The following is a 25,837-nucleotide window of genomic DNA, read 5'->3' on the forward strand; positions in this document are numbered from 1 at the left end:
TTGCTAAGGGCTTTGGGAATTTGGATGTGAACATATTTATAGACTATTCTTACCTAATGCTTCATGTCACTGAGGCCTCTTACCAATTTTTTATTGTCCTCTGTTACCAGATGAGGAACACGACTCAGAGAGACATTAAGTCATTTGTCTGAAGGTACTCACCTAAGTTAGCAATATTCAGTATGTGCCAGGTATGTAGGTCCCAAGTGAAACTATCTTCAGATAGGACCCTATCCAGTCCACGGGTGTAAAGGGAATTTGTGTAACTCTCTGGAGGATGCTTCCTAATATCTACAGCCTCATGCATGCTAGGGCCATGCTCTGCCACTGGGCCATTCCCCTAGCCCTCCTGAGGTACTCCTGAATTAGTATTCACATGGTCCACTCCTTTACCTCTTTAATGTCTCTTATTCAAATGTCTGGGACCCCGACCACATTCTATAACATAGCAGTCCCAGAATCCTCTGTTTCCTCAGCCTGCATTACTCTTTGTCACACTTATTACTATTGATCCTCCAACTAGATGACAACTAGAAAGTAGCTGAAGTGTTTTTGTTCTGTTACGGCCCTAGTATACAGAGCTGGTCCATAGTAAATTGCTCAATAAATATCAGTGGGGCTGGACTGATGGCTCAGCAATGAAGAGAACTTACTGATTTTGCAGAGGACCAATTTCACTTCCCAGCATCCACACAGTGGCTCACCTGTAACTCCAGTTCCCTAGGGTCTGACACCCCTTCTGACCTCTGTGGACTACTGCATATATGGGGTACACATACATACACACTTTGGAACACACAGACATATACCTAAATATTTATGTTTTTAAAAATAAAAAAATTAATATTGAATGAATGAATTGGCAGAAACAAGTTGATTTGATGTTTGGGAGGTAGGACCAGTTTTTTTTTGTTTGTTGGTTTTTGTAAAACTCTGGATAAGAGTAGTAAGGAAGAGCAAGGAATCATGGGTCATATGAAGTCTCTGGTTTGGAAAACTGAGGAAGTGATGGTGCGGGATTCTGGAATAGGAAACTGTGTTATCTGGTGTTTCTGTTACTGTGATAAACACTGACCAAAAACAACTTGAGGAAAGGGTTTGTTTTGCTCACACACTCTGATCACGATCCATTATGAAGGGAAGTCAGGGCAGGAGCCTGGAGTTAGGAATCCATGGGGGATGCTGCTGACTGACTGACTTGCCCCCATCGCCTGCTCTGCCTGTTTTCTTACCCCACTCATGACCTGCTCAGGCGTGGCCCACCTCCAGTGTGCTGGTCCTCCCACATCAACTACTAATGAAGAAAATCCACCCCAGACGTCCCTAAGGCCAATATGATGCAGGCTCTTCTTCAATGGAAGTCCCCTCGTACCAGATGACTGTAGCTAGTGTCAAACCAACAGCACAGGAGCCATGGCACAAGCTCTCACCGGTGATCTGAGCACTTTAGGCATTTGAGAAGTAGAAAATCCCAGGAAGGGGGAAATCTGCTTGACCACGTGGATAGCCTAAATCCTGCCGCTTACTAGTTTTGTAACTCTGGGTAATCAATTAATCTGTCTAAACCTCCATTTTCTCATCTGCAATTGGGAATGACCATTCTTCCCTAATCGGCTGCTACCTTCTGAGTGCTGAGCGCAATGCCAAAGCAGAGTTGGCACCCTGATAATAACATCTATGATATTATTGTAATTGGATCATCTCCGCCCCCCAAAAAGTTGTTTCTTCCAGAGTCAAGTAGCTCTGTGTCCTGCAGTCTGTCATTCCGCACTCTGCGCCCATAGGGCAGCTCTGCTTCATGACGTCTCATTCTCCTTGAAGCCCTTCTCCTCCAGCCTGAGCATCTCCCGTGCATCCTTGTAGCACAGTCCCTGGTTTGCCTGCTTTTCTTTGGGGAGTTGCACTGTCTCCTGCTCCACAGACAAACCCCTGAGACTGGACCTGAAACTCGCTTCATGCTGGTCTGTGCTTTGTCGCCATTCCTCACATTGGCACCCAGGTTAAGGATTTGATTGCCCAGATAGTATGTGTGTATGTGTGTATTTGTGTGTGTGCAGGTGTGTATGTGTATGTGTGCATATATGCGCATAGAGGTCAGAGGCCAACTTAGGGTATCATTCCTTAGGAGCTATCTATGTTGGTTTTTAAGACAGTTTCTTACTAGCCTGGTGCTTGCCAACTAGGCGAGACTGGTTGGCCACAGAGCCCTGGAGACCTGCCTGGGTCTGCCTTCCCAGTACTGGGATTAGAAGCATGCACCACCCCACCCAGCATTTGCACTGGGTTCTAGGATTCTAACTCAGCTTCCCCTGCTTGCACTTTACTGATGAACCGCCCTATCTTCCCAGACCTCAGATTCTTTTATCACAGTCTTTGATTCTCTCTTCCTCATTCCAGTCTAGAGTTCCAAATCAGACACCAGATTGTCTGGTCCTTCTTGATAGACTTTACCACCAGCCTTTCTGACAATGCCAGCAGGCACTTCACTCCTGATCAGACCCCTGACCGTCTTTCCAAGTCTCTCCTTCAGCTGGACCATCCCAGTGGATGGGATGCTCTGGAATGCCCCAGGGACCATCCCAGTAGATGGGATGCTCTCCAATGCCCCAGGGACCATCTGTTGTAATTGATCCAGCTTCTCTCTCCTGCCCAGGCCATCATGATTTTCTAAATGTTCTCCTTAGCCTCAGCAGTGATCTTCTCTTTCCACCCCCATCGATACTTCTAATCTCACCACCGCCTCTGCTGTCTGCCGCTCTGTTTTCTCTTAGGTTAGGGCCACATTTTCTCTCTCTCTCTCCTTATCCTCTGTTCCTCTTTCCCTGTCATTCATTATTCAGCTCTGACTTCTCAGGGACTGAAATCCCACCCTGTGGCCAGCAGACCAACCACACTGTTCTGTCTGTATCGTTAGTTCAGCCCAGCTATTTCGGTCGGCTGTACCTGCAATTCTTCTCACTTTCCTCTGGGTTTTACACCTCTTTCAGCACTTAGAAGGTGTCAGACATCTTGGAGTTAGTTAACTGCTGTCAAGGTTAGACTTCTGACATGGCTGACGATTGATTAATGGGTCACAGTGTAAAAAGATGGGAAGCCAAAGCATAACTGATACATTTCGGCAAACACTTTTTCTACCTTTACTAGATACCAGGATTTATGCTGCATGACTTCCTACATTACTTATTAAGCCTTCTCAAGATGAATTCCTTTCCTTGGTGCTCAGACAGTGCCTCCCAGCCCAACTGTTCATTCATTTACTCATTCATGAACTTGGTGATTATTAAATCAGACACTGTGCTAAGTACTGTAGTGGGTTTAAAGAAAATGACAGTCTCTATGCCCCAGGAACTCAATGTAGTTGGAGAAAACAGATACAATCAGTGAACAGGTGTGATGCATTGTAGTAACTACATTTAGCAGTGTATACAAGTTACTTCAGCAATAAAGAAGGCCACCTACCTCTACCAAGGGTTTTTAAAGGAAAGTTGAATGAAAGTGGGCACATTGGAAGTAGGCCTTGCAGTTTGCTACCATGTATCAAGAGAATGGGGTTTGTGGCCACCAGGAAGAGCCTGGGAATGTTAAAGGACAAAGAATGTTTGGGAGTCGGTGTCTTCAGTGTGACTGGGGGCTTCTTCCTAGAGAAGGCAGAGGAGGTAGTGAATGGTAGAGATGAGGTGAGCAGTAAGTTGAGAGTTCACTTGTCTCTGCTCCATGCTCCTTAGCAGAGAGAATATGGCACAGGGACTTAGTGCTTTGATGACAGAATTTAACCTGGGAGTAGACGTTAGAGCAGGTGAATGGCTGAGTGACTTGGCCACTTCCCCAACATTTGCACCTATCAGGGTTTGAGTTGTATGGCTGGTCCTGGGCCAAGGATCCACTCCCAAGTGATTCTTTGTCGTGTGGCCACTTTGAGAATAGATCACTGTATGCCACTCCTCTTCATTTCCCTCCCTCCAACCTCTTCACCTACTCTCACCCAAAGTTCCAGTGAGTTTTACATATTTCTCAGACTGTACCGCCCATTCTGCTGGAGAGTCCAAATTTCATCTCCACTTGGATGTCTTCCATGACCTCACCTTTCTCTTTATCCCTCTGCTTCCTGTGGACAAGACAGCTCCCCTTCTCCCTTAGAATCCTCTCCACATCTGTTTTATGATGCTATATCTTCATCACAGATTCACTTGTCAGTTTGTGAACTTCTTAGTCATCACTGTACCCCCAAACCTTGCACAGTGCCTAGCATGTAGTAAGTGTTCAATGTTTGTTGAATGGACATAATGAACAACTAAACATGTCCAACTCTGTCCCAGGCACTGGATATATAGAGATGGAGGGAGCCTTCCCACAAAGAGCTTAGAGTCTGGTGGATTATATGGAATGGTTGGAGCCCCATAATATCTGTAATAGGAGTTTAGTGAGCACCAAGGCAAGAGAACTCACTTTGCCTGGGAAGTCTTCCAGAGGTAGTAATTTATGGATTGAACATTAAAATATGAAAGGTTCTTGCCAAACTAAGAATACTCGGCAGAGAGCAATGTATGTGCAGAGGCATAAAAGAGAATCAGTGTTGGGGGACTGTGAGTATTGATACTCTGCAGCGTCATTCTGAAGGCAAAACATGTTTTAGACACTGAATATGAGGGGAGTAAAATTGTCGCTCTTTTGCGGATGTTCCAAGACTATTATTCTGGCAATTTGGCTTTTAATCAGTTTTATCACAAGGCGGTGAAGATGTTATAGTCATTTTTTGTGAAAAATAAAGAATAACTTACTTGTAGTTTCTGGCAGATACCTTCTGAAAGTGGTTTGATTTGACTTACAATAAGGGACATAGTCACAATAAAGTTGTTTGTATAGAAACAAAACCCAAAAGCTCTCGGGTTCAGTTGTAGAGTGCTTGCCCAGCAGGCATGACACTTTGGGTTTGATCCCCAGCACCCAATAAAACTGGACATAGTAGCAAATGCCTGTAGTCCTAGCATACATTGGAGGCAGGAGGATGAGACAGTTCAAAGTCATCATTGACTACCACACACAAGTCCAAAGCCCACCTGGCACACAGGAGAAGGGAATACCATCTCACAAGGTGCCTCCCCTACACTCACTCATCAGTACTCAGGATAACCTTCTGAAGATGGACAGGGAATTGGGTTTTGTGGCTGCAAGCCTGGCTTTGGGGGTGTTCCTGACACATTGAGAATGTAAAAATTCCACTCATTTTCCAGCAGATGACACAGGGACCCTCGGTGCTCTCATTTCTTTGGGTTTCCATCCCCTCTCACCTTTGGCATGGGGCAAGCTACTTAACCTTGCTATCCTGCGGTCTCACTGTTCACTTGACCTTCACTCAAACGACTTTTAGTCTCTTGCCCCTTTTACTCTCTCTCGTTTTTTTTCTGTGTAGTGTTTGAGATTGAGCCCAGGGTCTTTGTGCTGCTAGTTAAAAGCCCAACCACCAAGTCACATTCTCGGGTATTTTTCCCCTTGTAGAAAATGACTCCATGAAAAAAAAAACTTGGAAAACAGAAAAGCACAAAAGAAGTCTTCCATGGCACTCTGTAACCAAGAGATATTATGCTAGGTTGCTTTTTATTGTTGTTGTTTAATTTTTGGAGGGAGCTGAGTCTGTAGATAAATACAAGAAGCCCTGGTTTCAATACACACACACACACACACACACACACACACACACGTATGCATATGCACACACACACTGTTGACATCAACTAAGACTTTCAGGAAGTTGACAGAACCAGGACAAAGAATCAACAACCCTTCACCCAACTCTCCATCTGTTAGCATTTTACTGCATTTACTTCATCTATCTCTCTCTCTCTCTCTCTCTCTCTCTCTCTCTCTCAAAATATATTTATGCATTTATTTTGGAGCCCATTAAGCACCAGTTGCAGATACCACACATTCTTATGTAAGCCTTCAATGTGTATTTCTGAAAGGCAAGAACTTCTCTTACATAATAGATTTTTGTATGCATTTATTATTTATATATATGGAATATGTTGCTTTGCTTATGTATAGTTGTTTATAATGGATTGCTTTGTGGGGAGATGGTTTAGCAATGAACATTATATATATATATATTCTCTTGCCAACAGATATGGTGCAGTGTGATGCTATATCAGGTTGACTTTAGGCACAATATGTTTTAGAAGGGAAGGTTTCTATGGGCTATTCTACTTCAGTGAATTAGCTGTTCCTGTGCTCTCGCCTATTAGGCTTGGGTCAGTGGGAAACATCAAATTCATGAATAAAAAGGGCAGAGAAAAGCTCTGAATACTGAGTTAGAGTCATTCTGTAGCCAGTAGATATCCGATGAGAGATTGACATTGGGGGAGTGAGCCCATCAGAATTCCATATTCTGGAGATTAATATGACCGTGTCTGCAGGGCGAAATGGAGGAGGACGAAAGCAGAGTGTGGGTCTGTAAGTACTTCAGGTAAAATGATCCCCGCTTTTAAGTGCAAATCTCTGTCGCATGGAATGGAGCCTCCTCCGGCATAACGCATCATTTTCCTTCACATGTCTTTCAGAACTGGTTAAAATCCTACGGCTATCTGCTTCCGTATGATTCACGGGCATCGGCGTTGCATTCAGGGAAGGCCTTACAGTCAGCAGTCTCCACTATGCAGCAGTTTTACGGGATCCCAGTCACCGGTGTGTTGGATCAGACAACAATCGAGTAAGATTTGCATAGGGCATTGTGCCTTTGAACCTCCTGGACTCTGTGTTCACGTTTGTCATGGTCATACTATGCCCATCCTGCTGTCTCCTGGGGAGATAATACCAAAGAGTGCCCTTCCATGGTTCCTGCTCCTGTTCACTCTCCACGCCCCGCCCCATCTCTCTGATGTTAACTTATGCTGTGTAACTGGAGGCAAGTGCTTAACCCTTCTGGGTCTCAGTTTCCTTGTCAGTAATGTGAGGGAGTGGGTTATAGAGGGTTCCAGTAACTAAGAGCTCTCTTGGGTACCCTCTGGGGTGCCCTAAGATGTGTGTGCATGGTTCACTTGACACAGAACTGTGGAGCAATGACAGGCTGGCAGCTCTTGTCCCACTTTTCCCATTTACCAAGCACCTGCTGGGTGCCTGCCTGTGCCAGGGACTGTGCTTAGCCCCAGCCTCCCACTCAGCTGTTTTGTGAAAAACACAGTCATCTGGCCATGCCATCCTAGGGCTCAGAAACATACCAACCCCAGGGAGACGCCGGGGAGGCAGTAACACAAATCCAGCCATGAGAATACGTCTCACCACTCAGGGACAGCAGGAAGAGGCCAGCGGAGAAGGAGTGGCCAGGGAGGAGAAGACCTAGGGGAAGTGACGTCACAGCAGTAGAGAGGGCGTGGTCAGCTGGGTTAGTTGCTGAGTGGTCCCACAGAGAGGTGTCTGAAAGGCATTTCTGGGCTTAGGAATCAGGAGGTTGTGGCTAAACTCGGGAACGGTGGAAACAAAGTCAGATGAGGGGAAGAGATGGGAGCAGCTGAGATGGCAGGAAGGAGAAAACTTTTGAGAAGCCTGAGAACAAAAGCAAGAGGAAGAAATGGGTGGTAGGCAGAAAAGGGCACATTTTTATTTGTTTCTCATGGGAGGAATTTGGGCCTGCAACGTGGCTCACTGGGGAAAGGTGCCTGTTGCACCAACCGTTTGTTAGATCCCCAGAATCCATGTAAGGGCAGAGGGAGAGAACCGGCTTCACAGAGTTGTTCCTGACATTCTATATGCATGTGTGCGCGTGTGCGCACACACACACACACACACACACAGGTAGGGGCGTGGAGAAATGGCTCAGCGTTTAAGAGCACTTACTACTCTCGCATAAGACCCAGGTTCAATTCCCAGCACCCACATGGGGGCTCACAACCTCCTGTGACCCCAGTTCAGGGTCTAATACCTTCTTCTGTCTTCTGAGGTCTCCTGCATGTCCCTGATTCACAAACATACACTCAGACACATACATGCCCATAAAAAATAAAAAACATATTTAAAATAGAAATAAATAGAAAATTTAACAGATGAGAGTAGCTTGATAACATTTGGTTTGGTTTTGCTTTGTTTGAGATGAGATCTCCCTACATAGCCCAGGCTGTCCCTGAACTCATGATGTAGACCAGGCTGGCCTTGAACTCGCAGAAATTCTCCTGCCACTCAAATACTGGGATTAAAGATATCTGACTCCATTATACCTAGCCTTTTTTTTTTAAATAGCCATAGACTGATAAGATGAGCCTAGCAGGTAAAAGTACTTCCCACACAACCTAATGACCTCAGTTCCATCCCTAGATCACACATTGAAAAGAAAGTCTCCTAAAAGTTGTTCTCTGACCTTGTGTGTGGACACATACACACTAATAATAATAATAGTAAATATAAATAAGTAAAAAAATTAAACTAAAAAGAAGATCTCCGTGAAAGCCACTCAAACTGTCTCAGAAGAGACCTGCAGGCCAGGAAGGCATGGAAAGAGCAGGGGTGAGGTTCCAGAGGGAGAGCTATGAGCCCACGTGAGGAGGGAAGCAGATGGCAGGGCTGGTTGAGGACACGGGAGAACTGGCAGAAGGCAGATGGGAAATGCACACAATCATCCCTCAGACAAGTTACTCCGGAATGGAGTTATCTCTGGGGGACTCAGAGTGCTGGGTTTGGCTATCAAATCCTGAGTCCATCATTATTCCAAGATGCAAAACTCTCAAAACTTGGTGATCCATAATTCCATCCAAACACATCCCGGTCCTTCCTTCTCTAACTGTGATGTTGTGAAATACGGAGACAGTGCATCCTAAGGCTCCTTAGAGGCTGTGAGCAGAATCTGGTCCTGGGCCTTTCCAGTGAGTGGCTCAAGGATCTTAGCCTCCTTCCTAGGCCAGCATTATTTTGAGGCGTTTGTGCAGGCTTCGTGGCTGCGCATCCTGGGCCAGGAGCACTGATGTCTCCGAGGAGGCACCACCTGGCCTTGGGTTTTACTCTGTTCCAGAAAGCCCCAGGCCTGCTGGACAGGGTTCAAACCACAGCAGGTGGAATGGAAGAGAGAAGACGAAGGGAAGGAGCTGAGGAAAGAGGTAACATTGCCTGACCGCACCTCTTTCAGGAAGGTGGGAAGCATTCCGGACACACAGAAAGGAAAAGGCTGTTCACTCTGAGTCCCAAGCCTGGAGTAGGATGGGTGGAATTCAGAGGCCTCCACCTTAGTTCTGTGACTTTGGGCAATAGCTGCCTTTCCCTGGGCCCATCTCCTGCCATCAGGCTCTCAGGTCTCCCTCAGCCTTGCGGTAGCAGGGATGACTCTTGCTTCTCTTTCCAGGGCATATGAGTAAAAGGAAGCTTGATTCACAATTTCAAGTACTGTTTTTGAGTGTTTGCCTTGGGAAAGGTCACACATTTATTCTTTCACTCATTCATCCAGCCACATAGCTCCTCTAATTCAACTTTGTGCTAAACTGCATTTATAGTCCTCCAAGTCAGTGAAGTTGCAGTCCTGCCTCACTGACTTCTGTGTTCCAAATGACCTGATTCATCCACGCAATCCTGACGATGTGAGTTCGACCCCTGGGACCCTGTCAAGGTAGAAGAGAACAGATCCCATGTACCATTCTCTGTGAGTTTGAGGCCAGTCTGGGCTACATAGCGAGTTCCAGGACAGGCTCCAAAGCTACACAGAGAAACCTTGTCTCAAAAATACCGAAAATAAATAAATAAGTAAATAAAGTAAAAATCCTAAAAGCAGTCCAGGTGTAATTGTGTCTGCTTGTAATCCTAACACATAGGAGATGGAGGCAGAAGGATCATGAGTTTGAAGCTAGCCTGAGCTACCTGGCAAGATCCCATCTCAAATCAAAGAACTCTAAGAGCACACAAATACATGGGAACTGCAAATGTTTACATGGATGTATGCTGTTGATGCCATGGCAATCCGTTACTGCCGAGAGTGTAGGTCACCCTCCAAGTGAGTGGAGCACACCAAGATGAGTAAGATCTAGTTCATTCCCTCTAGGGACTTCTCATATGTGGTTAACACGGCCTGTCTTCTTTTCTCCATTGCCAATGGCAACTGCTTTTAACAGCTGTGAGTGAGGTCATTTTCCCTTCCTGTGATGCCAGGCTATAGTTCAGTGGGTTGGTTGTCAGGCAGAACATAAAATGCAGGCGGTCTGGCCCTAGTCAGTTGTGGCTTTTTAAATCTCCTGCCCGGGCCCCTCTTAAATCCCCAGTGATGTTCCAGGCTCGTTCCCTGGTGTGCCTTTACCTGACAAAGGACAAGTTTATCAAGATTTACTGAATTCCAAGCACTAGAGTAGCTTTGGGGCACAATGGCAAATGTAACACGGTTTCTCAAAGAATCTGCCACTATTCGATGCAACAAATCAATATCTAAAAACCACAATATAATGTACTAAGAACTACAGAAAGTTACATTCTACATCCTACATCTACTCAGAGACTTCTTTTCTTTTGAGTCAGGGTCTCTCTGTGTAGACTAGACTGGCCGGGAACTCACTGTGAAGACAACTAGGCTGACCTGGAACTTTTGATCCTCCGGCCTCAGCCTTCCAAGTCCTGTTTTTACAGAACACCTGAGTATTGACCCACTTTCTTGTTTGTTTAATGCTCATTGGTGTTTTACCTATGTATCTGTGTGAGGGTGTGGAGTCTCCTGGAGCTGGAACTACATACAGACAGTTGTGAACTGCCATGTGGGTGCTGGGAATTGAACTCAGGCCCTCTGGAGGAACAGCCAGTGCCCTTAACTGCTGAGTCATCTCTCCAGCTCCTTGAGCCACTTCTTAAACACCTGTAGTGAAAGGCATTTACTGTCTTTCGTGCTCTTCTGTTGTAGTGTTGAAGGGTTCTGATTCACACATTCTGTCTGTCATCGGTTAAGAAATCATTATTGACCCCCTTCCATGTGAGTCGCTGTGCCAGCCCTAAGGACACAGGCGACTCCCCTATCCTCATCCAGCTCAGAATATGGTGAGAAAAACAAAGAGTAAACAAGAAGGCGGATGTATACATTTCGGGGAGTGAGAACCGCTAGAAAGAACCATTAAGCAAGTTAAGCCATGTTGGAATCTCATTGTTTTAGATCAGTTCATCAGGGAAGCTCTCTCTGAAGGGCAGAGACTGGAATGAAATAAAGGAACAAACTACATGAAGACAGAGGACTACAAGGTGGCACACACCTTTAATATCCCAGCACTCAGGAGGCAGAGGCAGGCGGATCTCTGTGAGTTCGAGACCAGCCTAGTATACAAGAGCTAGTTCCAGGACAGGCTCCAAAGCCACAGAGAAACCCTGTCTCGAAAAACCAAAAACAAACAAACAAACAAACAAGCAAAGCAGACAACAAATGCAAAAGGATGGTTACTATAGAGAACAGCGAGACACCACTGTGACTGGCTGTCTCACTGACAGGAAAAGGGTAACAAGCTGCTGGATACATGGGCGAGGGCAGACCACGTGGGGGCACTGTAGTCTGAGCGGGGGTTAGAGTTTTATTGCAGTTATGATGTTGACGAAGAAACTAGGGTTCATGTTGATTTCATCCTTTGCTTGGGGTCCTCGCTTGGTAGAACTAGAACTTACAAGTGTCTCCTGACTCCAGGGTCTTAAGTGTTTCTTAAACTCAAGTGTTTCTCCTTGGGAGACAATGAATTAATGAATCAGTCCATCTATCAAATTCCTTCTGAGTGCGTGCAGAGTGAAGATCCCAGAATCTAAGCTGAGAAAGCGCACTGCCATTCAGACTGGAGTTGTGGACTGGACAATGCCTTCCTAGAGTGTTCAGTGACCGTAATACCTCTCTCTCTCTCTCTCTCTCTCTCTCTCTCTCTCTCTCTCTCTCTCTCTCTCTCTCTCTCTCTCTCTCTCTCTCTGTGTGTGTGTGTGTGTGTGTGTGTGTGTGTGTGTGCCTTCTCTCCACCCAGGTGGATGAAGAAACCCCGATGTGGTGTCCCTGACCATCCCCACTTGAGCAGGAGGCGGAGAAATAAGCGCTATGCCCTGACTGGACAGAAGTGGAGGCAGAAACACATCACCTACAGGTGCTGCAGCCTCTTGCTTCCCCCCTGTTTTGATCCCCATGCTCATTCTGTTTTTCCTGCCCAAGTTTCTGAGGTTCACATGGTAGGAATGTCTTCGGATAGGGGACTCGGGACAAAGGCCAGGCATGGGACGTCAGTTGCTGAGAGCCTGTGACCCTGTCTTCCTTGTGACCTCCACAGGTGACTCTGGCTTCATGTTCCTGGTTTGCCTGGTCCTTTGGGAATTAGTTGTGTTCTGTCTAGACACCTACAGTTTTTAGTTACTGAACATGGGATATGAATTGTTTGTAGGATTCTGCTGCATAAAGTTCCAAGGTGGAATTCACTGTTCATGCTTAAAAACTGCCCTGCCTCTGCTGGATTCCCAATTTCAGCCTGACAGACTTCACCCAAGATGCTCAATGCAGAGTCTCCATTGTTTCTTAAGGAGAGCAAGGAATGGAGATAGGGATCACAACAGTGTCATTCTGTGACTGGGGAAGCCAGGGCAGTGCAGATTCTGTCTCTAAGCCTCACGGTGACTGACACAAGGATATTGAAACCCAGCACAGCAGGGTCAGACACCAGGGAACAGAGGCTTGGGCAGGGACCAGGCTAGGAAAGGCTCCAATGGGCTCTGCTTGGCACTTCTCATAACTCTGATTCCAGCACAGGTCGATTCCCAGGGTACAGAAAAATAACCTAAGACAGAGATCACTGGGTTACAGTAAGGGCTTTCCTTACTGATGAGATGTAGATATCAGAACAGGATTTTTTTTTAAAAAGAAAAGGAAACTTAAGAGGAGTCTAGGTTAGAAGACTCTTGGGTCTCCCAAAGGCGAGGAATGGATCAAGAGGAAGGGAAAGTTTCTAGCTCTACTCTGACCTTACCTCCATTACTCAGCTTCCCTAGACCTCTGCTTCCTTCCTAAGGAGTGAGTAAGATGATCTGTGTCCCCAGGCATTCTTGGGGTAGAGAACTCATAAGCAGTAGTGTTCCGTTGTGGAGAATCGTAGATACAGTTAGTTACCTTAAAGAGCTAAGTCAGGCGTTGGATTAGGTCATGTGCTGCCCCACAGCAGCTGCTGACAAGACAACGATAACTAGTCCCTTTCCACTTAAATGCCTCTGTACTATTTGAGTGTGTTTGTGACTTTTACAAATGTATATACTTTATGTATTGGGAGAGAAAGAATTAAATTTAAAGGAGTCTACCTGACAATTACTGCATATTGGATGGAATCCCTTATGCAACACAAGCCTTGTCAGGAATAAAAACTCCGATGAAAACAAAGCTATTCTGTGGGTGGGGTGGGGGTGATGCTCTTCCTATTTAGCCCCCAGGGTATCTCAGTAGAATTCTAGGACTCGAAATGTGCAGACCACTGGACCATGCTTCTCTGACATCCTTTTCAGCTCCACTGGTCTCTGATTCTGTCTTTCTTTCTAATGATCCTTCTCTCTCTCACCAGCATTCACAACTACACCCCGAAGGTGGGGGAGCTGGACACACGGAAAGCTATCCGCCAGGCTTTCGATGTGTGGCAGAAGGTAACCCCTCTGACTTTTGAAGAGGTGCCATACCATGAGATCAAAAGTGACCGGAAGGAGGCAGACATCATGATCTTCTTTGCTTCTGGTTTCCATGGTGACAGCTCCCCATTTGATGGGGAAGGGGGATTTCTCGCCCATGCCTACTTTCCTGGCCCAGGAATTGGAGGAGACACTCACTTCGATTCAGATGAGCCCTGGACACTAGGAAATGCCAACCATGATGGTAAGGCGATGAGAGGATGGATGGGGAGTCAGTGCTGGGATGTTTAATTGTCAGGGAAATATGGAGGATACACTTGGAGACACCATTAATGAGAGACCTGCTTTCCAAAACTTCTTGTTTAAAAACTGAGGACTCAAGAGAGTGAGAACTGTGATCTCTGTTAATATTCAACACTTGATCCTGATCCACCAGAACCAGGGCCATAACGGTGGTTGAGACCACCTAGAAGTTGGTCTAATCGGGCTGGGGCAGGATTGAACCATGAATAAGAAAGTGGTATGTAAGAGGCTGAAGAAACAGGTTAGAAGGCTTTAAAATAGAACTGGAGATCTGATGGGTTCTGGTCCCAAAGTTACTTTAAGCCATGGCCCAACCTTTGTAGCATTCTCGGATAACTTGCCCTGCTCTACTGTGATTCTGTGATACCCGCAGAGCAGCAGTCAGTATCAGGCCACCCATCATTGAAGAGTTCATCCATATGAACTAAGACACTCGCTTAGCAAATGGGGATGGACACTATGTTGTGCCCATTTGAAATTTTTGTATTACATTCATTTATTTGTATGTGTGTATGCTGTGTCAGTGTGCACATGCACAGTTCTCATGTGGCGATCAGACGACATCTTGGGAAGGTCAGTTTTCTCCTTCTCCTGTGTAGGTGGATCTCTGGAATCAGACTCAGGTGGCCATTCCTGGTGGCAGAACATCTTTACATAGAGCCATCTCACTGGCCCAATAATTGGATTTATTTATTTAGTTATTATTTGTGGAATGAGTATATACTATAGATAGTTCAGAGGACAACTTGTGGGAGTCCTTTCTCTCCTTCCACCAGGCAGGTCCTAGGGCTTGGACTTGGGTCATCAGGCTTGGTAGCAAGTATCTTTATCCACTGAGTTGTCATGCCAACTGTTGTGCCCATTTTAAGATAAATAGCTCAAGGGTTAAAAGGTATAAGTAGTAGGTGGTGGAGCTGGAGCTCAAACCCAAGTTCAACATCACCCTATGAAAGGGCTAAGGATGTAGCTCAATTAGTAGAGTCTTTGCCTGACATTCATAAAGCCGTGTGTTCAATCCCCAGCATAAGCAAAGAGTGGTGGTACATACCTGTAATCCCAGCATACAGGAAGTGGAAATGGGTGACGGATTAAGTAATCTCTAAGGTCTCTTCCAGTGCTGCTGTGGCATGGTACAAGTCCTGCAAAGATCAAAGAATATGTGAATATTTAATTAAGGGAGTAGGCAGAGTCTGCCCTCTGAAACCTAGAGTTGTGTGTCTATATAAGTAATCGGGCCGTAAGACACACTCTACTGAAGGTCGCAGCACATATGCCAAGAAAATGCAACAAGAGTCAGGGGGACTCAGCCTTAAGATTATAGTAGATAGTAATTAGTGGATGTAAAGGTTTTAAGGTCCATACCAAGTACCTCCCACACATCATGCCATAAGTAGGTATTATCATCCCTATTTTACAGATAAGCAAACAAAAGCATAGAGAAACATTATTCTATCTAAGGCCCCATAGTTAGTTAGTAGTTAAACAAGGCTTTGATTCTGAATATTGTAACCCAGGAGCCCATACCCTCAGCCACCATGCTGACTAATAGGTTTTCTGTACCCCTATAATAGGTTTCTCCACCAACACAGTAAGTCAGATCAAGCTGAATTTTAAAAGTTTAACAGCAGATTTATTTGAGCAAAGCAACTTCTGGATGGATTCTCCAGTCACAGAGACCAAGGTCAGAGAAGTCACACATCCAAACTAAAGCAGGGAGATTATATAGCTTGTAGGCAAGGGGTGATGACATGTCTGCCACAAGCTGGGTTTGTGTTCAAGTGTGGTCAAAAGTAGAAGGTTTAAGCAGAGACTTGGGCTGCTGGTGCCAACAGGAGAGGAAGTCGCAGTAATCACCAAGAATGCTGACCTGGGTTTTGGGTGCCTTTTCTTTGTTGGAGATTCTCTAAGAAGACAGGGTTTGGAGAGAGATAGAGGCAGGAATGGGGCTTTCCAGATCAAGCATGGGTGAGGTCAGGGCTCCAAATGAACACTGATCCCAAACCACACGGCCCATGAGAACCACAGTGTCTGTTTAGAAACATGAATTTCTGACCCTGGAGATCCCCATCTTTAAGCTGGATCAAGTTTGGGAAACAAAGGACACCTGTTCCTGCCTTGGCACAGCTTGTGGGTACAGGCAGGCACTTCTCGGTCCCTTCCCTCAGAAGCCATGTCTGGTGTAGGTGGATGGGTGTCTCCCTTGAAGACACTCCAGATGACTATGTGGATCAGGGCTTTGCTCCTCTCAGCATCTCTCCAACACTGGTCCAGGAGGTGGCTTGGCCAAGGCGTAGCCCAGGCAGTTATGAGACTGTTGTTCAGTTTCTTTGTCCTCTTCCATCTTCAGAATTTTGTTCTGTTTCCTGTGAAGCTCCATTTCCTCTGGCTTGGCGTCATCTCTCCTACGTCCTGGATAACTTTCCTGACCTTTGTGTACCTATTCTTTATCTTACTTATTTTTGGAGTGGTGTCAACAAATGACTGTGACGACTGATAAGAATTCAGGAGGAAAACAAATTATCATTTTCAGGCCTGTTATGTGCCAGGCACCATTAGCTGAAAGGGTTTTAGTTTTAGTTCTGGTAAACACAACTGAATTTTCTTTTGTGTGTGTGTGGGGGTGTTGAGACGGGGTTTCTCTGTAGCCCTGGCTGACCTGGCACTTGCTCTGTAGACCAGGTTGGCCTCAAACTCACATAGATCCACCTGTCACTACCTCCCAAGTGCTGGGATTAAAAGTGTACACCACCACTGCCCGGCTCACAACTAAATTTTCAAAGGGTTATTTTCTTATAGAGGTGCTAGGAAGAAATGGCCCTGCCTCCCTTTCATCCAAGCCCCGGGGACTCACAGTCATGCCCACTCCTTGCTTTTGAGGAACTTACTAGGTCAGCCTCCAGTCCTAAGAACTGGTGTGTGTGACATGTGGGAAGGTGGACACCATTGCAACACCCCTCCCGCCTGATTACCCCACCTTTAATGAATGATCTCCAGCTCGGATAGGGACTCTATGAGAGCTAATGTCTTCTCTGGACAGGGGTCAGGACATCGCTCTATAAAACCCGAGATGAACCGGGTACCGCTTATGGGTACAGCAGTAGATCCCTGGCTGATGAGGGTAAACTGGTGAGCACTGCCCCAAGACATGCTGTAGTGGTAGGAAGGAGCCACAACTTATTGAGCACCTGGATAATGTGGCATTTGGTTTCCACATAGACTCAGTGAAGGAGGGAGCAGGGTTAGCTGTGTTTTCTTGTCCCGCCAAGTCCCACCACCCTTCAGCCCCAAATAAGCACACAGACGATATACTAATTATAAAATTGTTGGCCAGTAGCTAGGGCTTCTTACTGGCTAGCTCTCTCTTAATTATTAACCCATAATTACTAGTCTGTGTATTTCTACGTGCCTTAGCTTACCAGAGAATGTCTGGTGCATTCTATCCTCCAGGTTTCTACATGGCGTCTCCTTCCATGCCCTCTCTGTCTACCTTTCCCAGAATCCTCCTCGTCTCCTAGCCCTGCCTGTCTTCCTGCCTCTACTGGCCAAACAGTTTTATTCATCAACCAGTAAGAGAAACACAATACAGAAGAACATCCCCCATCAAGTGGGCTCTCCTGGGACTTGGTCTGATTACTAGCTTTCTTTCATTATGGAACATTTACAAATTCTCTAGAGGAGGAGCCTGAGGAGGACCCTAGATCACCACCCTCTGCTCCGGTGACCAACACTGTTGTAACCCTTCTACTTTTATTTTATTTTCTACTGAGGTTTTGTTTTCTTTATTTTATGTATATGAGTGTTTTGCCTACATGAGTGTACCACAAGCAGTATTCTTGGAGGCCAGAAAAAGGTGTCAGATCTTATGGAACTGGAGTTACAGATGGTTGTGGGCTGTCATGTGGGTGTTGGAAAATGAACCCTGGTCCTCTACAAGAGCAACAAGTGCTCTTAACCTCTGAGCTATCTCTCTAGCCCCATGGCTGATATATTTTAAACAAAGACCCAGGAATAATATCATTTTACATATTGCTAACCTAGCATGCCACTCTAACAATAACAAAGATTGAATTTTAATATAATCACAAAATCAGTATCAAACTCAACAAGGTTAACAACTTCTTTTTTGTTTTTTGTTTTTTTTTGGTTTTTGGTTTTTTGGTTTTTACGAGACAGGGTTTCTCTGTATTGTTTTGGAGGCTGTCGGTCCAGCCCGGGCTCGAACTCACAGAGATCCGCCTGCCTCTGCCTCCCGAGTGCTGGGATTAAAGGCGTGCGCCACCACCACCTGGCAACAACTTCTTATAAATCTAATGCCCAGAGCTCTGGTGAAGTGTTCAAGCATAGAGACCTGAGTCTGACTTCCAGAACTCATGCAATAAAGTCAGGTATGGTGTCAAATGCTTGCAAGCTCAGCACTGGAGAGGCAGAAACAGAGGAATGCCTGGGGCTTGTTAGCTACACAGCCTAGCCTAGTAAGGAAGCTCCAGGTCCAAGGAGAGACCCTGCCCCAAAACACAAGATGCAATAATGCCCAAGGTTGACTTCTGACCTCCACATACCCACACATGCATGTAGGCACTCATACACATACACATACCATACGCATATGCACACGCATACGCACACACACACACACACACACACACCTCCCCAGAGTGCCACTGAATTGTGCATATGGTTCTCATTCCCTACCCCACCAAAGGTACAAAGGCACAAGCTAGCCCATCACACCTTAAAGCCATTTTCATTAAACTTTGTCCCCATGTCTTTCAAATGAGTCAACCAGTGAAGTCAGCAGATACCCACTGGGTTCTGCCAGGAGGGAACCCAGCCCTCAGTGTTCCTTCCTAGAGGAAGGTGACAAGCCAGGAAGAGCCTTCATGACCATACCCTGCTTCACAGGACACAGCCTTTCCACTTAGCTCACCCTCCACAGGGGATCTAGGGAGGTATTGAAAGAGTCACAGTTGGAAGGCAGCAGAGCCAGATGTGAAAGTGAGATGTCACATCTCTAAGAGTCCCCACGAGGGTCTGCAGCAGGTGCTCCAGGGACAGTACATGGAACACTAGAGTAGTTTTGGCATTGTCCCCTCCTGGGTGTTGTTGCCTTACTGTGTCAGACTCAGTCAACTGAACCACTTTTCTGGGGCTACTGTGCCCAAGAAGCTCAGTCTTGGGCAGAATACCCACCCGTGGCTGTAATTAATGAAGGTTGGAAAATGGCCAGCACCTAAAGCTGCCTTGTATTAAGATGCTGGTAGAAGGAGAAGGCAACATGCTCGGCCAGCTGGGAGAACCAGACTGGTTTCTGGGGAGATGAGCACTGGGCTGAACTTTAAAGGGAGGGGGTACTCTAGGGGACTCCGCTGATAAGCACGCAGAGGTGAGGAGAAATACCTTGGGGTGGGTGCTATTGGAGTCATGAAGACAGGAATCCGCAATGAGTGAAGTTCATCCTAAAAGAGGCCAGGTCCACCGGAGAAGCCAAGCAGACTGTCATGCTACAGGGCCCAGAGACTTCCTGAACACACACACTTGGGGACGCTGGTCCTCTCACATAGCTCGACACAACAGTGATAATGAGTAATGATCCATCTGCACCAGGCCCTGGTGTGGGACTTTGTTTACCTTGACTCATTAATCCTTGTTGCTGTTCTTAGGAGGACAGCAGCCATTATTCTCTTCGCTGCAGGGAAAGGGCTCTTCAAATGCCACACCTCTAGGACATGGCAGAGCTGCAGAAACCATAATCTGATCACTCTACTCCTGCCTCCCCCTCTTTGGGGGTGAAGACCCTAAGAGCCTCCTTTCCATGAGGCACTGGGTCTTCTCCATACTTGACCCCCACTTGTTCCCTCTGCTCTCTCTCACAAGTTCAGTGTGGCTGCCCTTCCTTCTCCTCTCCTCCCCAAAGCTCTCCAGATTCTGTGCAGCAGGATGCTGGCTTCCCAGCGCTTCTCTTCCTTTTGGTCCTGGGAAGAAGCCCACAGGCCTCTTTGCTTCAAGGATTTCACAGTTTACAGAATGGGCACAAGCCAAGGACAGTAGCTGAGAGTACTCAGGGGCTCCCTGGCCCCCTGCTGAGGTCCCTGTGGATGGTCCCAAGGAGAAGCCTGGTCAGGAGAGAGGCCCTGGACAGCTTGTCCAGGCGGACAGAAGGCCAGGAGCAGAGCCAGGACAGGCTGTAAGAAGCTGAGCTGCCTTCTGCCGCCTCCAGCAGCGCCTTTGTTGGAGTGAAGCTAAAAGATGAGCTCACGGCTTCCCTGCTGCTGAAGGGACCAGGGCCCGAGGAAGGAGCTGGGGGCAACCTAGCTTTCTCCTGTCAGCCTGCCTCTCTCAGCAGAAGACCAGCCCAGGCTTTTGGCCAACCTTGCAATGATCTGGCCCAGCCCCATTCCTCTCTATTGCTCAAAGGTGGCTTCATGGATGACGGTGTTGGTGTCGGTGGAGAGTCAGGCTGACCTGTAGAATTCTTCTCTTCCCAAGACCTTACTCAAAAGGCCAGACAACTCCTCGGCCAATTTCTTTCCCAATACAACGGTTACCTGATGTCTACAAATTCAGGCCTTGACCTAACCACAGCTTAAAATGGCAAGTGAAGGGAGCTAGTTTTAAGAAAATCTGGTTGCTGAAGCCCCACCAACCTTTCTGGTTAATGGGCTTGCTCTGGCCCAGCTCATGTCTTTTGTGCTGTAGCAACAGAGCAACGACTCCTGGCTAGGCCACACACTTTACACCTGTTAGTTATTCAGTCCTCACCCAACCAATGAGTTAGTCCAGCTTCTCTTTCTACAAATGAGGACGCTGAGGGTGAGGTGTTGACCCAAGCTCACAAAGCTTGCAGGTGTGGCACTGGAAGTGTCCCGCCTCAGGGTGCTCATAACCAGCACACCTCGCTGCCCCTCAGTTTCATGTTCAGGATCCCGCGTCCCGCCTTCAGCACCAGATTTCTGCCTGTTCTTCTCTCCCCACCTTGACTTTGGTCAGGAGTTCCGGGACTAGGGTTCTGCTGTCCCTGCCCCTAGAGCCCTGTTCATGCCAGGTACCCGACACTGAGCCCTGTTCACACCAGTCACCCCAAGGACTTTCTCTTGTCTTGCCATGGCTTCCTTGACTCTGCCCACCAGCACCCCAGCACCTGCACCCCACCTTCTGAACTCAGGTCTCCTTTGCCTCTGATTCTCTCTCCAGTGGTAACCAGGGTGACTTCATCATGCCCCCCTCCTCTCCTGCTATCCCTGCACACACCCCATGGCCAAGAAACTGATCCAAACTCCTTTGTAGGGCATCACAGAGCCCTGCTTGCCAGCCTGACTGACCTCATCTCTCCCTGGCCCTCCCTTCGTGCTTTGTTCTAAAGCCAAGTGGAATGAACTGCTCTTCCCTGGACCTGGTTTATAGCAGTACCTCTGCCAGGAATGGCACTCCACCCTCTTCCTCCCTAACCCTGAATCCATTCTGCAGACCTTTCAAGACTCAACCTAAGAAGTCTCACCCGTGTGTCCTCCCTGAACACCTTCCTCCCATCCAAATGGTACTTAGTAGCACAGACATGTAGTCCCAGCTGAGGCAGGAGGTTTCAAGTTCAAGCATTCAGAATCGAAAAGTAAAAAGAGGATTTGGGATATTGCTCAGTGATATATGCAAGGCCCAAAGGTACCTTTAAAAAAGTTCTCAATCTTTACACATGTCTGAGTGCCTGGGTCCTGTGTAACCTTTGCAATTTCTGCATGTACCTCTCTGTACCAAGTGGTACATAAGCAAAGATTGTGTTTGATTTCTCTATGTCCCTAGTGTCCAACAGAAGGTCAGGGGCAGAGGCAGGGGATATGCTAAGTGCTTGATATGCTAAGTAGCATACTAACTAATACTGAGTGGGTATCCTGGATACCTCTATGTCCCTCTCTACAGGCAATGACCTCTTCCTGGTGGCTGTGCATGAACTGGGCCATGCCCTGGGACTGGAACACTCTAATGACCCCAGTGCCATCATGGCACCCTTCTACCAATACATGGAGACGCACAACTTTAAACTGCCCCAGGATGACCTCCAGGGTATCCAGAAGATTTACGGTGTGTGTAGTGGGGAGTGGGTGGGGGTCACTGTTGTCAATGTGAGCGTGCACTCTGGTCACTCTGGTGGGTGTGGGGTCAGGATCTTTGCCATTGTCAGCGCTGCTGCTGTGTCTCTGTGCTGACTTCGATGACGTCCCCCTAGCACACGGGGAAACCTAAGGGAGGGAGCTTGAGCTGTGACTGGGAAAGGCAAACTGAGGTGAGGCCCACTCATTCCCTCCTTTCTATCCTTTGCCACCCACCTTCCTGTCACCTCCTGTTCTCCATGACCTCCCTTTACCAGATGGAGGCCAGGCACACTCCGGGTGCCTCTAACCTAGGAAAGTCACACATCTGCTTGAACAATGCTAATAAGTATTATATGTGATCTTAGGGGAAATGAGAAGCTAGCTTGCTGTCCTCATAAGATATTAAAGCCTACCATGTACAAGTCCCGCCGGCATGGAGGGCCTGGTCAGGTTAGTTGAAATGGGAGATCAGTTCATTTGAGTAAATGCTGGTCACCACAGCACAGGAGGGGGCTCCCTCTGGAGGAGGTGCAGCAACCAGGGCCCCTGGATCCCAGCCCACGGTGAAGCAGCAGGGGGTGGGGTGGGTGGCCAGTACTAGAAGTTATTTCAAAGGTGGAATGGACAGGATCTGCTGACAGATCAGATTCGGGACGAGAGAAAGAAAGAACAGGTCAAGATAATACCACAGAGTTCTGACTTGGCTGTGGGTGTGGCCCACCTGGTGAGGGCTCACCTAGTATACATACACGAAAGCCCTACATTTGATCTCCAGAACCACATGAACCAGGCATGGTAGCTAGCGTACACCTGTAAGCCTTCTAGAGATAGAGTCAAGAAGATCAGAAGTTGCTACATAAGGTGTTTGGGGCCAGCCAGGGGTACATGAGATCCCGTCTTTAAAAGGTGGGGACACTCTGGTATTTGTAATTGTAGAATAATAGGATTTCTCCTGTGCAGCCCACAGACCAAGGCTGGGATACTCACTTGAGGTCTTCGGTATACAGTACATAGTTACTAGTTACAAAAATAGCTATTGTATCAATTACAGATGTGAAATGTATCATAGTTAAACTTCAAGTCCTCAATACGCATGTGTACATGTGGCCAGAGGCAACTATACTGACAGTGCAGATATGGGACATTTCTGCCACCACAGAACGTCCGAGGACAGCTCTGAGGGTCTTTAAAGCTGGGAACCCAGATGAGCCCTTAGAACAATGACTCTCAACTGGGTTGCCCTTGGGAATCAGCTCAGGATGCTTATTTTAAAAAGTCACTGACACCTAGCCCTCACCCCAAAGATCTGAGTGAGCCCATCTGGGAACTCCCTGAAGATCTGGAGTTTTAGAACTTCCCTAGGTGATCCGCATGAGCTGCCCAAGTTGAGAGGCAGAAAAGAGACCCTTGCGGGTACTCAGTCTTTGGAACAGGGTAGGCTACTCTAACAATGGGGGTTAATAGAGAATCCCCCCAGGGCAGACAAACCGAGAGTGCAGGGCTCTGGAAAAGGAGATTGGTCCAAGGCAAATGTGTCCAGAATCTTGCTGTCCAATGTTTGGGCCTCAGGTCAGTGACATGGACTTTACCTGAGACCTTGAAGACTGTCTCTGGCTCCACCCCAGGCCCTCTGAGTCACAACCCACATTACCAAGATGACTCACTCGATCAACAAAGTTGATAACTGTTGGTTTCCGAAAACAGAGGTCATTGGTGAACTTGGCAAGTGGTTTGGGTGGAAAATGGAGCTGATGCTCTGTTGAAGTTGGCTGAAGAATGAAAGTGGTTAGAGATTAGAGTTCAGCCTGTGTGAAGGAGGCCAGCAAAGGAGGGTGTGGGACACTGGCCCACAGGAAGGACAAGTTTCTTCTTTAAAAGGGAAAGATGCCAGCCTTGGGGTGGGAAGGTGAAAGTCCCTATCTCGTGGCTGTTTCCACCTATTTTCTCAAAGACTGAGGAATTAAATCAGGGAGAGGGGACAGGAAGTCTGAAGGGACAGACTTGACCTGGAACTGCCTACGTATTGACGGGGCAACGGCAGACGACAGCAGGAAAGAGCCAGATCCTCTCTAAGACGCAGCCCCTCTCTCTAGGACCCCCAGCTGAACCCCTGGAGCCCACAAGGCCCCTTCCTACACTCCCGGTCCGCAGGATCCACTCACCATCTGAGAGGAAACATGAGAGGCAGCCCAGGCCCCCTCGGCCACCTCTAGGGGACCGACCATCCACTCCAGGTGCCAAGCCCAACATCTGTGATGGCAACTTCAACACGGTGGCCCTCTTCCGGGGTGAGATGTTTGTGTTTAAGGTAAGGTTGGTGGACCAGTGCCACCCAGGGTGTGCCTTCCCCGATAATGGAGCTGGGCAGGTTCCTACTCTATCTGCTCTAGGCTGCTGTAGGGCCTGGATAGGAGCTGGTCTAGTGGCCAGGACCCATAGTCTCTTTCTGGTGCAGACAGATCAATCAACTTGGTTCTACAAGGTGACAAGGAAAGATTGGTGAGCTGACAGCTTCCAAGGAGCCAATCAATGCTCAAGAAAATGCTGGAGATGGCTTCTGGTCTGTGGCCTTGGATAAGTCACCTTCCTTATCCAGACCTCAGCTATCCAAACTAGGGTAGTCATTCCTCTGACAAAGGATGTATGAAGATTAATGGCTAGGAAGATGCAGAGCAGGGCCTGGTCAGGGATGGCAGAGTCTACAGCTCCTGCCAGGGCATGAGTGGCAGGTACTGGCAAGGCTATCCCATGTTCCCTGTCCTGAGCCTGTCACGTGAGCCAAGGACTGCCTGAGCATGGTGCGTGGCAGGCTAGGTCCTTGGGGAAACAGACTCTGAGAGAGAGTCTGGAATGAGAGATTCTGGTTAAGGACCTTTAGAATCAACAGATGTGGGCAGGAGAGGCAGGAAGCCAGTCAGGATAGAGGAAGAAGGTAAGGAGACACAGACTTGGTGCCAATTTAGTCCCTCGTGGGAAGTTCTGGAGCTAGAATGGCCCATCAGAGTCATTCCATACTGGATGCAAAAATGAGGCTGACACATGGCGAAAGGCCTGAAAGCTGGAAGCTGCCTGCTGGTACACTTCCTTCACCAAATGGCAGCTGGACAACAGGTCTCCATGACACTGGGTGCCAGAGGAAGGCTACCCCATTTCCCTTCCTAAGGTCTCCCCGGGAAGCTTCAAGCACAAAGTAAAATTCAGGCCATGTAGGCTAGCCCAGTTCTTCCTCTCACTAAGTGCCTGTCTGTAGGCGTGGCCTTTGGCCTTCCTTAACACTGTGTGTCAGATTGACTTGACAGAGCTGTGCAAGTCAGAATAAAGTATTTTACAAACTGGACCTGAAAGTGCTTTGTGAAACCCTTGGAAAACGCTGGAGAGATGCCTCAGTGGTTAAGAGCAGCTACTGCTCTTGCAGAGGACCTGTGTTCAGTTCCCAGCACCCATATGGTGGCTCACTGCCTCTGACTCTTAGTTCCAGCGAACCCAATGCCCTCTTTTGATGACGGCAGACTCACGCACACGTGCACACATTGCACTCAGGCACACACCCATATGCATAAGTGAATTTTAAAAGGTATCCTAGGTCTGTACTGTCTTCCGTGAGTCATAGTCCTACTACAGCACCTGTATTTCCTTGAGCCTCCCAATAAAGTGTTCACAGGCAAGTGTGGGTTTTATACTCCTCTTTACCACACTGGATGCCAGCGGATATCAGTGACTTTCTGCTGCCCTCCGGTGGTCACTCCAGGCCTAGGCAGCAGTTCGCCTTTCTAGCCTTTCCACACCTCTCCCACACCCATCTGCTGTGTGTCTCATAGTCCTTGGACAGCAGGAGGCTTAAGTGAAGAATTACATCCTGTCATCTAAGAGTTGGAAGCAGC

At 47.4% G+C, this 25,837-nt stretch overlaps 1 protein-coding gene across 1 annotated transcript in view; it reads left to right on the top strand.

Annotated features, from left to right (window-relative positions):
- Nucleotides 1–25,837, top strand: part of Mmp24 (matrix metallopeptidase 24) — a 43,143-nt gene that overhangs the window by 10,915 nt on the left and 6,391 nt on the right. Inside the window, exons 2-6 of the mRNA XM_040733098.1 lie at nucleotides 6,555–6,703; nucleotides 11,940–12,056; nucleotides 13,509–13,813; nucleotides 21,784–21,945; nucleotides 24,050–24,264. Of these exons, the coding sequence (XP_040589032.1) occupies nucleotides 6,555–6,703; nucleotides 11,940–12,056; nucleotides 13,509–13,813; nucleotides 21,784–21,945; nucleotides 24,050–24,264 (948 nt within the window). The remainder of the gene's footprint in view (nucleotides 1–6,554; nucleotides 6,704–11,939; nucleotides 12,057–13,508; nucleotides 13,814–21,783; nucleotides 21,946–24,049; nucleotides 24,265–25,837) is intronic.

This window comes from Mesocricetus auratus, unplaced genomic scaffold (assembly GCF_017639785.1).
Source record: "Mesocricetus auratus isolate SY011 unplaced genomic scaffold, BCM_Maur_2.0 Super-Scaffold_100028, whole genome shotgun sequence".
NCBI classification, from domain to species: domain Eukaryota; kingdom Metazoa; phylum Chordata; class Mammalia; order Rodentia; family Cricetidae; genus Mesocricetus; species Mesocricetus auratus.